Source organism: Xiphias gladius, chromosome 7 (assembly GCF_016859285.1).
Source record: "Xiphias gladius isolate SHS-SW01 ecotype Sanya breed wild chromosome 7, ASM1685928v1, whole genome shotgun sequence".
In the NCBI taxonomy this organism is placed as follows: domain Eukaryota; kingdom Metazoa; phylum Chordata; class Actinopteri; order Istiophoriformes; family Xiphiidae; genus Xiphias; species Xiphias gladius.
In genome coordinates this window covers 3,279,385-3,295,109 of record NC_053406.1, presented here as the reverse complement: position 1 = coordinate 3,295,109, position 15,725 = coordinate 3,279,385, and the positions used below count along the sequence as shown (strand labels likewise).

General features: G+C 38.7%; 1 protein-coding gene and 1 long non-coding RNA gene across 3 annotated transcripts in view; one reads left to right on the top strand and one right to left on the bottom strand.

The window, feature by feature from the left end:
- The window catches only part of LOC120791793 (sorting nexin-19-like), a 45,951-nt gene continuing 30,226 nt past the window's right edge, over positions 1–15,725 (bottom strand). For both annotated transcript variants that reach the window (XM_040130510.1, XM_040130513.1), the window contains 3 exons: positions 10,445–10,629; positions 9,847–9,934; positions 1–6,518 (listed from right to left, as the gene is read on the bottom strand). In XM_040130510.1, coding sequence (XP_039986444.1) covers positions 6,395–6,518; positions 9,847–9,934; positions 10,445–10,629 — 397 coding nt within the window. In that variant the 3' untranslated portion in view covers positions 1–6,394. The remainder of the gene's footprint in view (positions 6,519–9,846; positions 9,935–10,444; positions 10,630–15,725) is intronic.
- On the top strand, positions 8,163–9,907 carry LOC120791794. The gene is made up of 3 exons (XR_005707740.1): positions 8,163–8,276; positions 9,357–9,442; positions 9,600–9,907. It is a non-coding gene; the product is annotated as an uncharacterized LOC120791794 (long non-coding RNA).

The window sequence follows — 15,725 nt, the reverse complement described above, 5'->3', positions numbered from 1 at the left end:
TCAGAAACCACCATCAAATGTTTAAAAGACTGGGACACAATATGTGAGAGACAACGAAGAAACTGATTCACAGCATTAACATGCACAACACGACCACATTTTCAAAAGTCACATTGCAGAGAAACACCCGACATAGGACAGTGCAGAGGAGTCGGGGAACAGAGTTATAGTTAACAGTGGACCTGTACAATCTCATATATTACTGTAACAGACATCAACATACACTTTTGCGTCTGTGTTGTAATTGTCTATAGGAGGTTGCTGTTCTATGTAACCTTTGGTGTAAATATGTAAAGTTCCAAGAACAAATAGCTGTGTGTTTTTTTACATGAAAAATGGAACATCTATCATCTACTACTGATTAAAGCAGATAAATACAGCAGCTTAATAATCCCACATGACAAATACATTTCCTTGCTCAGTTTTTCTTATAAAAGAGAAAAATGTCTTGCTTTAAATTGATCCTTTTAATGTTTTAACAAATACTTTTCATGCTATTACAACATAACCTTCTGGCTATTACTACATATCAAATGATTTTTTTTTTAAACAAGAAACCTGTCGTTATAAAAACAAATCTCTATCTTGTTATATCATGTTATTTGTGTTGTATCACCAAACTGTCTCCTTTACAAAAACAATTGCACAAAATCAAGGTACGCCGTTAAAAGAAATGTTTCTAGTTATAATATTATAGACTTTTCTTATTATCACATAGCTGGTACATTGTTATAATGAGAAAAGGATCTGGTCGATGCTTTAGACGTACTGTGGCCAAAAGGCAGAATGTTTTTATGCATTATGGTTGTGAGCTTTTTTCGGCTTGTTTTGCGCATTTATGCATCATTTCTGTGTGGATTTGGTGTCGGTTTAGCCCAGTGATTGTCCACAAACAGGTGACAATTCAGTAACCTACCCTCTGTCTATCAGCAGGGAGGATCCCATTCTATACTTGCTGAGACTATGTACAGCTGAAGCAAAACCGACACTACTGGGTTCTGTTCCAGAAGAAAGAAATACTTCTTTCGAAATCCCACTGATATTTGTTACTATGCTAGTCATGGAACATAACATAACTCAACAGTATGTTGTGTGGTTCACTCCATAAGTCTAGATAAGGGTGGTAATTTCAAATGAAAAGAAAAAGAAAACAATAGATTGAATATTGTTGGTTAACCAAGATTCCTGAATTTAGTGGCCTAACAAACAACATTTCCCAAAAGCCCTAACCATCGCAGGTGAAGTGTCACGGCTCGTAAGATGAGGTGAGTCCGTGAGTGAGTCGAGGGGCTGCGGCTAGTTAAACCAAGTCTGTAACAACAGCAGGCCAGAGAGGACTGAGCGTGGCAGACGTTTTTACACGGCAGAGATTACACATTTGGAAGAGTGTGTTGGTGAGTGGATGGATACGGATGAAACCAGGTTATGATGATGTAAGTAGCTGTGTTTTTGTATGCTCCAAAAGTGATCACCTTCGTGACTAACTTAAAATCACAAAGGTTTCTAATAGCCAGTGCTGTGTGGAATTGTAGATTTGTCGCAGAATATGCAAAGTAAACCCCGGGCACACACTTTATTATGCTTACTACATACATATCGAAAGCCAAGGACATGACATCACGTCCCGTTTAGGCTCTTTTCCACTAGCTTCTGCAACCCGATATAATCTCTGATTCAGCATTTCTGAAAAAATAAAGTATCTGATGCTGAGTACCACATGCTGTATCTACGATCAGCACCAAACCTCCACCCCTGTCTGGGCCAGACTGAACAATGTTGAGGTTGTTTCACTTGGTACGCATATATTTTTACATACAGCTTTTAATGTGGACAATAACAGATTTATGCTAATAACCAATGATAAGAAAAAAAAAACAAGATAAGAATAGTATGTCATTATAGCATGAAAAATATGAACTTATAACGTGAAAAGGATCTAAAGCAAGAAAATGTTCTTGATATCATGATATACTGAGTGTATATGTTTTTGTCTGGGTGGCAGCAATATGCCGCAGTATAGTATAAGCGTGTGAATGTGTGCCGTGTCATTTTGCAGTTTTAGCATAACAACATACATGGAATTCCTTCATCAGAATGAGCAAGCAAAAATACAAACCTCCACAACATAAGATCTATAAAAGCTTCCACATTCAGCACAATCTGGCACAATAAAAAGAACACAGTTAACAGTATCAGTACGGAGAGCTAGAACTGGGTGCTTATCATGGTCAGTGGTTACACCACAGCTGCATTACTGCGGGAAAGACCAAACCAAACTTCTTCAAGCCATCTTGTAAGGCAAAATCCAGGAAAAAGCACTTCCTAATAGGTCGCTCCTGTCTGTCAGCACTGACACCTCACTCCTTCTTTTATGGTTGGAATTCAGAATGAGTCGTCACTTAGCATTTCGAACAAATAAATAGGTTAATAAATAGACTGAATCACAAAGGAATTTAAGACAAGGATGAGGCCACTAAACCAGGGTATAAGCACAAAACACTGGAATGATAGTAACATTAAAATCTGCCTCCTTTTTTTTCACTCACTTAAACTTGGCATCAGATCCCCACGACTTAACCAAATATACATATTCGGTTGCAGGAGAAGTATTAAATGTATTTCAAATGAGAAAATACTGCATACTTTTAATCTCAAAATAACCGATTTGGAGCTGACTCTATGCTCCTAAATATAAAACACAAAGGTATGCAGTAGTACAATTCACACGACAACTTGTGTAAATTTAATAGGCACCATTTCGGAACATTAAAATGTTTCCAGAAAAGGCTGAGAAACTGATTTACTCTACATTACATCATGATTCTGGCCGGCTTCAACTGAAATGTAACTCATCGGTATTTTAAGACAGTTTGTGAGACGGCATTAAGCTTACACCTGTCTGTGATAAGAGACATGAATAATGATCTGAGCCGTAACATACTTGGATACAGCTGGATACAAACTTTTTCAGTAAAATACAACAGTTTTCTGTTCATTGCCTTTATCCAGCTGGGGAAGAAGTCCTGATTGTTGTGTTACCACCATGCAATAAGGCAATAAGATACAAAGGCAAATTTCAGAAGTACAAAAACCTTCAGTGATTCGTTTAAAGTGACTTTAGAGACCGTGTGGTGACGCCACCAAAACTCTCTTCAGATGGTTTCTTAAGTGACTAAAGGATGATTGATGACAGCCACTCAGCTGCATGATTACATTGTCGCCAGGCAGCAACGGTGGAGGTCTGGGAGACAGGATTGAATTTAGACACTGGCTCATCACATTGTCATGGACGTGATGAGTTTTGTGGATTATTTGATGGGAATTTTTAACAGTGACACAATTGCTCGAATGTGGTTTTAGGTATTAAAGGTTTTCCTGCAACATGTATTGGTGGAGGTACAACGCCTTGCCTAAAAATAGAGTTAGAAGAATATCAGAAACTATTACACCTTTATGAAATATAATTATACTACATTATGCTAGACAAGATGCTTCCGAATCGGTCTGGTTCGACTCAGCAGGGCACAAGGACCCATTGTTTGATCACAGCTTTCATTTGCTTTGCGGTAATAAATTAGAACAGCTCTTTGTAATGGAAGGAAAAAAAGAAAACCTTTTAAACACTGGTAAAAGTGGCAATCAGGTGAGGAGGAATAAAATGAAGGAAAAATAGGCATCAAGCTAACGTTAGCCTTGGGACATGCCTTAAGACTAGCTAAAAACTTACAAAGACTGGACAAACCATACATACAAATTGTTTCCATCAACTTGCACAATTTTTTAGTCTTTGACACTGACTCAGTGATCAGTAACAACTGGAGTTCTGGGAGTAGACGACCTTTGGGCTCAAATTAGGGTCAAAAAGATTTTGAGCTTGTAAAGTGACTTTCACAAATAATTCCAAAGTTTGTAGCTGCAGATAAACTTTTGTAAACCTTTAGAATAAATCTGCATGAGAAATTCAAGTGTGTACATGTGTAGAAAAGATTAGTATTTAAAAAAAAAAAAAAAAGAGAGACTGTATGCTTAAAATCTGTGACCAAATAGTATCAGTGAGTTTACACAAAGACACTGTGAAAAAAGAAGTGCTTTTGCGAACGTCTGTGTAAAGATACAAAGCAGACAACTGCGCCCTTGGCGTTCAAAGTGGTAAATGGTAAACAATTAATGTGCTGTGTACATATGCAAACCCGCCTGTATGAAAACCCATCTTTACAAAGGGTGACTTATAACTACAAACTTTGGAAATATTTGTGAACATCACTTTACAAGCTCAAAATCTTTTTGAAAGTAGTTTGAGCCCATAACAACATCCCACATTCTGTGGGAATACCAACTGTCATGCATTCTTGTACCAGTACAAACATGGACAGCAACCAGCAGCTTGCTCTGCTGACATGCAGTGACTTTGGTGCTGACAAAAGCCAAAAAAAAGGAGGAAAAAAGAACAGAGATTGGGTGAGATGCTGGATGGAGAAGCGTGTAGGACTGTATAGCCTATAGAGTGAATTGAGGTGAGTGAACTTTGTAAAGTAAAGCTGTTAATTTACCGGTATGTCTCCCTCAGGCGGTACACAAGTGATGTCATCAGTCGCCCATGTCAGTCGCAATTATCAAACAAGTTTAAAAAAAATTTTATGAGAAAAAGTGGCCACCATGAACTGACCCAGATTGAAACAAGCATGATCCAATTTGGCAAGAATTTGTGTCCCTTTCTTTACTTTTTCAATCACCAGTGCTAGACACATCCAACAGAATCTGTATTGAGCTGAAGATAGTTTAAAGTTTGCATTTAAGTCTATAAGTTGGACTTGTCAGTCATCAGACAGTTATTTTAAAGAGCGGCACCTTCCACCTGCTCTATCCAATTTACTGGGGAAAAACTGTATTTGCATTACATTAGCTACTTAAATATGGCATGTCTTCAGTTAACAACAGGCCACAGAGGACATTTTGACATGTTATGGAAGGAAAAGCACAGGTGTAAATCATAATTAATAATGACTGAATTCCGTTTAGCTGCTTCAGTTTTAGGCTCCTGGTAAAGTTCATGCTCTCTCACTGTCATACTGTCACGGCTTCCAGGGACACTTGAACAGAACAGAGCCGTAGTTAATGTTATTCGTAACACCTATACTTTTCATACTCTGACGAACTCAAAAGGTCTGCCGTGAAAAATGCCTTTTACATTCTCGGCATTAATAGAATCCACAGAACGCAATGTCGACAGATTTCATAGGGACTCTTTTTTCAACAGAGAGTAGTTCAAAGTGAGGTCTGTGGATTTTACAGAGAAACCCATTGCACTAGGGTGGAAAAGGCAGAAATCTTTGAGACTGATAACTGAAAACGTGGACAAATAAAACCAAAGGTATCAGCATGGATAGAAAGGAGAGAGAGAGAGAGAGAGAGAGAGAGAGAGAGTACTGTTTCACAGTAGTCTACACAAAAATCTAACGTTACTGAATGGACCTATGCCAACACCAGTCGCTCTTCATATACCAGTTTTTGTCAAGCCTAGCTCTTGTGTTATTTATACATATTCATACAACTGCACAGATAATTTTCCGAGGAACCTGTTAAAAGAACCTACCTGTAAAGCCAGCTTATGGCCAACTCTTAACCACCATACACTACATATGTACTTTTCCTACACCTGGACAGTTGCAGGTTAAAAACTTCCAGAGACCTATGATGCCTCAGGAAGGCTCAGATTTAGGAAGTATAGCTCAAATTATGTCAGAATCACACGTGGCTCTACACAGAGCCAGTAGGATACCGAAGAATGGGTTAACAGAAACTAGAAACAGTGACGCTAAATCGCTATAGACCGTTTTGAGATTTAAGTTGGGGGAAAAAGCAAATCCTGAATCTCCCGATTAGAACAACAGGTGCAAGGTCTTCTACCCAGAGACTGTGGGAGGGGATGAGGGAGAGTGAAAACCATCTGAAGTGAGTTTAATCAAAGCTGGGGGCTTTAGTAGTCAGGAAGAGGGTGGATGTGGACGACAGATGATGCTTTGCCACATGTTTAGATCTGCACTTCACGTGAGACACATGAGATCAAACACAAACCATGTGCTCTCATGTAATTAAAGCTGCTTCAAATGTAGTGTGTGTTTAAGTGTGTGTGTATACAGGACACCATGTTCAAGAGCCTCACATGTTAATACATCATCACGTAATTACAGAGAGAACTGAGTGACATCAAGGGTTAAAAGTGGGGACAGAGAATATCCAGTCTCACCAGAAACCTTAACTTACACTCTCATTGCAGAACATTAGTAGAATGGGAGCAGCCTCACTGTCACACTGTTTTTCAACAATTCAGCGGTGGTGAATGATTAGGCTGATAGTTAGGATGATGAAAAGTTAAAGCGTGTGGGTTGTCTCCTCATGCCATCAACTTCTCTGGATTTTTAGAGAGGGTCTGCAGCAGGCCCCTCTGGAAGTCCTCCTCAGGTACTTCAGGAACCAGGAACTCCAGAAGAAGGTCAAATATACAGTAGACCAAGTGTCTAAGAGAACAGGACCAACATATTTTCTTTAGTGACTTAATTTGAATGAAACCTGGTGAGGATATCCTATGATAATGTAGCTGATGTGAGGCCCCTTTGAGTTGTCATGACAGATTAATAAAAAATTAATAGGATGCTATTTATGTTTCTGTCAGTTCCTTTCTATAAGTCATGTTGTTTAAAGTGGGAAGTTTGAGTTATTTCACACTATAGCTGACCAGAAAAATTTATCAAACACATTTGTTTGCATTGTATGCTGCTTCCCCTAGAGGTAATGTAGAGAATCAAATTGTACTGTAAATCTTGAGTTGATACATTTATCATCAGCAGCCTGTTGCATTATAATGTCAGTGTTTATTGAGCAGAGATTTAAGCATTGCTAAATGGTCACACCACACAAACTACTTCTTACATAGAGATTAGTTCTTATAAAATATTTACACCCAGTAACTGCAAGGTTACTGGGTGTAAGTAACTGAAAAAAAAAAATGCTAGCCTCCTAATACATGATTAAAGAGTTAAATATGGTCAATACACAATGTTTGACCTACAGGGCATAGGGCATGCACGACAAAGACTTCTACAGGTCCTGAATCAAAAAACAAACTGAAGGCAAAAGTCAGACAAAACAACACCCCACTGCCCTGATAGCTCCCAGCATATTGAATCTTACAGGGCAACGTTTAAATCATCATTTGACCTAACACTTGATAAAATGCTGTTTAATAATGACTTCAACTGGTAAGATAGCACAAATAATACACAACATAAACACAACAACATTAGCCTAATTTACCTAGTAACATTAGCTAGGTTAGCTTAATCAGATATTTCTCTCTCACTCTAAAGGTGGTTTGAGATCAGTTCCACTTGAACTGTGATACACTGCAAGCAAAGAATTAGGATAAACAAATGAGGAAGCAGAGCAGGCAACTAATATTCAGACTCTGACAAACAATCCCCGGAAGGAAAAATGGGCCTAAATAAAGCTTGTTTAAATCATATTTCGTCTGATAATCTCTGAGATGTCCCTCCAACTAACCCCATGTGTAACAACAAGGCCACAGGTGACAAATTCCCCTAAATAGACATGATTTACAAAGGCACATACTTTCCTACATGTATTTAATGTGCAAGAGCTCACTGGCCATGTTAGAACTAAAATAAAGGGATGAGGTTCAGGAGGCTCTCACACAGAACTGAGACGAAATTGCTCAATACTACCATTTCCCAGAACTACAATAAAAGATGGAAGTTTGAAACCAGTGCGACTTTAAGTAGAGCTGTCTGTCTGGACAAATTCAGTAACGACCAAATTTCAACAAATTTCAATCAATAATGATTAAATTTAAACAATCAAATCAAGATTTTACAAAAACTAAATATGGCAAAAGTGAAGGGTAGTTAGTTAGAATGTGAAATCGGCTGATTCTAACTACGGTTTCTTTCCTACATCTGTAAACCTTTTTAGACTTCTTCAACTGTTGTTTAGTCAACAGCCTGTTGTTTAGTGGAGAAATTAGTCCAGACTGAAAGTTTCCAGTATGAGTCTTTTTTTTTTATGTCTGTGTGCAAGTGACCTCATACACTCCCTGGCCACTTGATTACATACACCTGCTCGTTAAAACAAGCCAGCACCTCCGTCAGCAAACAGTGTAGTTGCATCTGAGTATGCAAAGTATACAAAGCAGGGAGGCAGCTTCAAGATGATCACCTGATCAGTACAGTTTTTACACCAGAGAGGACAGGACTCGTGAGGTAAGTTAATGGTGTGGTGTCATTATTGTTACTAGAGGTGGCATTTCCAACAGAATCACACTTCTGTCAATCTCATATTATTGTGCACTACATTGTGTAGTTGCAGACAAAGGAAGTTCTGTAGGCACCAACACAGTGGAGCGGCTGGAGGAGCATGACCACACATTCAATAACAGAAGTGCATCTATGAATGAATTTTGAAGTGGACTTCTTACTGCATACGAAGACCTGGTTTAACTTCAGTCAGCTGAGAACAAAAAGATGAGGCTACAGTAATAAACGAACTGGAAGACTCAACAGTGGTTATCGTCACTTGGTCTGAAAAGTCTCTTGTAACATGCACTTAGCGAGAAAATGGAGTAAATAGCATGAATAAATATAATAATTTTTCCAAGGTTCACAGAACAGGTGGGTGGTGTGTGTGTGGAGGTACTATGGAGGTCTACCTACTGTAATCACTGGCTGTCTTGAATGCAGAGTCACTACATGCCATACACTGTTGGGCCATACACAGGATAGGTTGGGAAACTAAAAATGCCATCAATTTACAATTCACATGTCATATACAGGTTCTTAAAAAAAATGTATTGTGCAATTTATTTTTTTCCCTCTTTGTCCATTTTTGAATGCCTTATCCCAATGAATGTAAGAGAGTGTCTGAACCACGTTGAGGAGACATTCTGAGTTTTGGTAATCATCACATCAGCCATGTCATGCTAATAAGCACTAAACACAAAGTAAATCTGAGGCTGATGGCGATTTCTTCAATTTTTCAGTATTGGACAATGAAATTAAAATAATTAAATTAAATTAAATTAAATTAAATTCAATTAAATTAAATTAAATTAAATTGTACAGATGGGTGACAAATTAAAAGAAAAACCTGAAAAATGAGTAGAGAAACAGGATGACAAGCCCTCCATCCATAGAGCACCCAGGTTCACTGAATGGTTTGATGAGTATAAAAATGATGTGAATCATATTCTATGGCCTTGACAGACACCAGATCTCAACCCAATTGAAGGCCTATGAAAAAAGCTAATATTAATGGATTTTGTCCCTCCTTGTTTTTCTATTTAGGAAATACAAATCCCATAATGCCTCTGGCGATGTAAGCTTTGGGCTACACCTTGAGTCTCTTTCAAGTTTGGAGAGTCTGCATCATGGTAAGTCATACCAAATTAGCCATTATTTCTTGTTTATACTGTAACCACTACTGTACAAACAACAATTACTCGATTACTTCTGATAATGAAGAAAACATCTAAAGATGAAAATCTGAATCTATAAGAAACATATTTTTTTTCTATGATTTCTCAGCAGATCATGGACATTTATCTGTGCCGGAAGCTGGAGATACCATGATACCTGTCAACACTGATTTTAGGAGTGTATCATGTCTGTGTGTTAAGTTTCAAATAAGATATGAATCTAAGAAGAAAGGTGTAAAGGGAGAGCCTTCACCCCCATGCACTGGTGCCTTAGGCAAATTGCCTATGTTGCCTATACCATGACTTGCAACTGACTGTAATGAAGTGGCCATTAAGTATATAGTATACAGTATACTCACTTGTTAATGTGGGGGTCTTGAAAAGAGTCCAATGCAGTCTGCCAGCTGAGTTTGTACTTGTCTGAACCCAACATATCTGAGACCAGATCTGGAAAAACACAAAGATATGGAGAATTATAGACCATTGTCTAACTGGTGTTTGTTGTGTGTGTGTGTATCCCTCTGACATAATTTTTAGCTGAAGCACTCAATCTACCGTGACCACCTAGCATTAAAGCAGAATTTACAACGGGGCCTGAGTAATGCCGGAAATTCAAGGCTAATACTGATATTTTACGTCATCTGATACCAATTAATTTTTTTACATAAACACATAACACAAGATTTTTGATGAGGATAACTTTCATTATTTTATTAAAAAAACTGTGACCAAGAGAATTAGAGATTTGTTGGACAAACTATGTAATGGCAATTCAGTTTCTTAATATTTGTACTGCAATTTTTTATTAGGTTATCAGTCTACACATACCCCAATATCAATACATCTGTGATAAGCTAAAATGGTCCAATAATGCTGGCCATGCCGATGTATTGGTCGGGCTCTAATTTACACACTGTGAACTGAAAATTTTTACCACTTTACTGTGTGTATATGTACCTGGTAGGAGTCTCATCAGACAGTGTAAGGCTTGTTGCCTGGTGCTTTCCTTCTGCTGCTGGCTGCGTTCAAGTTGAGGGGAGGTAGGCAGAGCTCCACCTGGCCATACAGCCTCCTGGATGACCTGCAGGTACACCACCCAGTACCTTTTGCATGTCAGGTTGGCTACGCTCACATCCAGCCATCTGAATTTTACAAACACATAACAGTTGTTTCAAGTAAGAACCAAAATTTAGTTTAGGGTAGAGTCTGGGGGTCTCCTACTATTCAAGTTTTGAGGTACATCTGATTTCTGCCACCATCCCAGTATTTAGTGTTATTGTGATTTGGGTGGACTGAAACACTTCCCTCTGAATAAAAGTTTATCTCATGTCAAGGCAGAATGACCTTGGCAACTGTTGGTTAACCTCCTGACTTTAAGGTCCCACAAAACAGTCCAGTGAATTGTGACCTTTCTCATCATGCCTGACCTGACAAATACTGACTGATCTTGTCCTCAGACCAACCAGTCCCTTTACATATAACCCATGCATCATTGCATTCCCACACAGATTTGAAACTAGAGGTTCAGCAGAGGAGTCCAGCCTAGCACAGTCTCACACTGAAAGTGATCTCAAACTGAGCCCATATCCCTGAAGTATTCCACATAACTGTTGGATTTAAGGTCTTGTGATGAGTAAATTCAAAAGACTGTGTAGCTTGGAGACTTTGACCCTTTGAAACTCAAGGTTCTGACCTGACCCTTTTCCCACAAAGATTTACCATCTGAGGCGTGGAGAAACAGCCATTTGCCATCCAGACTGGATGAGGAGGTTATTTAAAGCACAAAGTAAAAGCTAAAAACATCAATGTAGCTCAAGCATTCAAGCACTGTATAGGTCAAGCCTATAAAGATGTAGGTGATACTTGCAAGTTGGTAGGAGTTTAAATGTCAACAAAGTAATTAAATGCAAAATCTTGGTGTTCAAGACCATTTGAGGCCTTAGAATCACTTGCAGACACCCTAAAATGTTTAACACCATGCAGATGCTGTTATGCAATATTGTTCAAAAACTCAGAGCTGTGTTAAAAAGAACCAGGAACCTCCCTCAGGCCTTACTGTTCTGCTTAATGTTTGCCCAATTATGCAGGCCCTAATGAAGTTATTTCATTAGCCAGTTCTGGCCAGTTACCATTCTGCTGAGCCGCATTTAGAGAAGCTATGAATGGACAAGCTGAGCCAGACACCATTTTTGGTTTCCACTATTTTGTATATTTTCCTCCCATGGTATTTCATAATAGTGGAAGAGAAGCCAAATCCTTGATATTGATGGTATTTTTGATTCTTCAAGTTGTACAACTGCAGAGGAAAAACAGGCGTGATCATAAAAAAGAACTTCCATTGCTTGGTCCGTAAGAACTTTTTAAAGAAATTTTAGTCAAGATCAGTTCAGCCATTTTTCATTCAAAAATGCAACAGCTTCTGAATAGTTGGGATTGGCTGCTTTTTCTTTGTCTTACGTGATATCAAACAAAATAATTCGTTTTGGACTACTGGTCGGACAAAAGTAAAGTTTAGGAAGACACAAACACAGAGAATACACTCACTATGCATTTGATTAGGAACATCATACTAACACTGGGTAGGGCCTCCCTTTGACCTCAAAACAGCCTCAGTTCTTTGTGGCATGGAGTCCAGAAGATGTTGGAAACATCCCTTGAAATTCTGGTCCAGGTTGACATGATTGCAACCCATCATTTATGCAGATTTGTCAGCTGCACATTCATGCTGCCAATTTCCCATTCTACTACATCCCAAAGGTGTTCTACTGGATTCAGATCTAGTGACTGGGGAGGCCACTGAAGTACACTGAACTCATTGTCATGTTCATGAAACCAGTTTGAGACGACTTCTGCACATGGTCAGCAACAATTCTCAGATAGAAGGCAGGTTGGGTTCCTGGATTCATATGCTATTGACGCCAAATTCTGAACCAACCATCTGCATGCCTCAGCAGAAATCCAGATTTATCAGACCAGGCTAAGTTTTTCCAGTCTTCAACTGTCCAGTTTTGGTGAGCCTGTGCCCACTGCAGCCTCAGTTGTCTGTTCTTGGCTGACAGGAGTGGAACCTGATGTGGTTTTCTGCTGTTTTAGTCCATGTGCCTTAAGGTTGGACGTGTTGTGTATTCTGATATGCCTTACTGCTCTCCACAGTTGTAAATAGTGGTTTTCTGAGTTACCATAGCCTTTCTGTCAGTTCTAACCAGTCTGGGCCTTCTCCTCTGATCACTCTCATCAAAAAGATGAAAATCACAGAAACTACTGTAAACTGCATATGTGCAGTGCAAGAATGGAAAGTTCAACAGATATAGCAAACAGTGACTGAAATTATATTTTGCATGCAAGTTCTTAATTTTTTTTGATGATCAAAAAAATGAAATACATGCCAATAATACCAGACAACGATTCTTTATGAACAATCAGGAATTAGTCATAATAGTCACGGCTCCACTGTACAGTATATGCAAGTTAAAAGTATGCAGATCTGCGAAGCACTGTTCAAGATTTTTTTGAGGACAAAATACAGACTTAGTGCTCACTGTGTCACACTTTCAGTGAATCCAAGAAGCCTTAAGATTTGAAAATAAGAAACACTGGTCACAATGAAGAAAAAACAAAAAACTATTTTTCAGGCACTTTTAGGCAGAGCAAGGAGTGGGGATGTATTAAAATCCTTTATTTAGTCGGGCACATTAGTTAAAACACCGACCAGTTTCGACCTCACTGGGTCTTCGTCAGGGCGAAAAAAAGAAACCGTGAGTGAACCTCATATCAGCAACAGTATCATTAAGGATGAACACATGCTTCTCATCAGTTTCTCTGTGGCATGGCAAAGTTGTGCAGCATCATTTGGAACAGACATCTCAAATTGCATCTCAGTAAATGACAGGGTGCCAAATAGCTGCTGGTGAAATCTGTGATATCATGTTAAGAAGACAATTAGGGTTGAGCTCTGACTCAGTGTTGTGTCTGACTGAGCCTGTTGATTTGTATTTACCCTTACTTTAACCGAACTAGTTGTCTTTCGCGAGGCTTGACCTCAACTCAACGTTACCCTAGCCTTAACCAGTTATCTCTGCAACCTTAACTAACATTAATCTAAATTAAAACCTACCCCCAACCATGGAGGGCGGCGCTACGTGTAACACACTGGTAAACTTTGTTCGAATAGGAAACAGATTTCAACACAAGACAAGTTCCACTTTGGAACCAGTTCCTGGCTGGCAAAATACCATGATTTGCTAAGCTCTGATACCATCTCTTATCAAATCTGTTTCAGCTGTTGCTCATTAACATTAATTCATAACAGACAAAATGACATGTGGCTGTTGTCTGTGCTCTGCCAAAGAACATTTATCAGTGAAATAAAACATCACTCTGTAACACCACTCTATGACTGCGAGTGAACTGTGTGGTTTTGTAGTCCAACAAGGACGTCAGAGTGGAAACTCTAAAAAAAATGATTTAATTGATCACATCATGTCAATGTTAAGATAATCTCCCAGTTAAACATTTATGTGTATCCCATCAATATTTGTTGCTTATCTAACTCATAGTTCTGCATCTGTACCTCCAGCATTTAGAGCAAGTTGCTCTCGGAATAAAAGAAAGAAAATTTGTCAAATTAAGCGGGCTAAAGCTGTTATTTCAGTGTGAATGTTAATGTCAAGTAGGCTGCCACTTTCAACTGTAGTGCTTCTGCCCCCAACAAAAACTGATACTTTAGTTACTTGAAAATGTTGAAAGCTCAACCTAACCACAGTCAATAAGAAATTTCAAAGAATTTGTACTTAATAAGCAATTTTGACACTATACTTCAGGTTTTCTAAATAATTTAGAACATTAAACATTATAAAACCTGAGTGTGTATTTATTTGAAACAAAATGTCAGAATAAAAAGCTGCTGTCCAGTGGAACCACCATTTTTCCATTGCTTATTCAACAATCTGCACAACTCTTTGCTCATTCCACTATTACTATTGGCACTATATACTGAATTAATGTGACCACAGAGTCAGACTGGTACACACATCACAGGCTGTAACAAACTGATAGAACTTGTTGCTGGACGATAGAAAGGTACCTCCATGTTTTATCTCATAGTAATGAGCAGCATCTGTTTTACTGGACCCCATGACACTCACTCAGGCACACTTCCTTTCAAACTCTGTACACTGGAGGTTCAGAGAGAAACTCTTCAACATCTAAAACAGGACAGACTGGAGCACAGAAACAGGATGTGGCAAATAAACACATTTCTCAATGGCTGTAGTATTAGTGATTATATCACCACTCACATAGACAAGTCTGTCTTAAATTACCTCCATAAATTTTAGCTGCAGGTAGAGTCTCAAGAGTACAGTTCACTTCTGCCCAGAGCTCAACATGTGGAACATGAGAAAATACACAGGATGAACACATACAACCTTCTCTGAATTCACTGTATCTACCACTGTTGTTCGTGAGAAAGAAACCTGACCAAAAGTTGCGAAAAAAAAACCCTCAAAATATTGAAAAAAGGTATTTAAGTTGACTGAGGCGGAAAAGGTGGTGTAGAGATAAAAGCTTAATGCAAGGTGCAATGAAAACAGATTTACTGAATAAATCATGACGAAGCACGTGACTTAAACGTCACGTAGGCTTGCAAAGAAGAGATGAACATATCAAATCTGCGTGGAGCAATGAGAATACATGAAACAAACAGAAATGTCATTATTGCCATCACGTTTTCTACATTCTTTTTCACTGGTTGAGGTTTTCTTTTAATTATGTCACCTTGTTGCACCCACTTCTTTTGCAATGATATAACGGCACCCAACTGGAAAATTAGCGCCACTAGCTGTTTATCTAAACAAATAAATTCCTTATAATAACATAATGGTAGTGATTGGAAACATACTTTTACTGCATTTTCTCTTGCAGATTTTTGAGTTGAAACCCAGCTTACTGATCCACCCTCTCAGTTTGCGTTGTTGAAGAGATATTATCTCTAGAGGTGAAGCCAGGGGAGTCAACTGAACAGTGTGCAGATCCTACATTATTCAGTCTGTCGCTTACTGCTTGATAGTAAACACTAACTAGCCAGCTGTCTGCAAAAGTCAGGCTGATATCAAGAAACAAAAACACCAGGGTGTGCCTCAGTAGCCTAATGGTTAAGGCGCATACCTCGTAACCGCAACGTCCCGGCCAAGGACCCCTGTCGCACACCATACCCCTCTCTCCCTCTCCCCTCATTCTT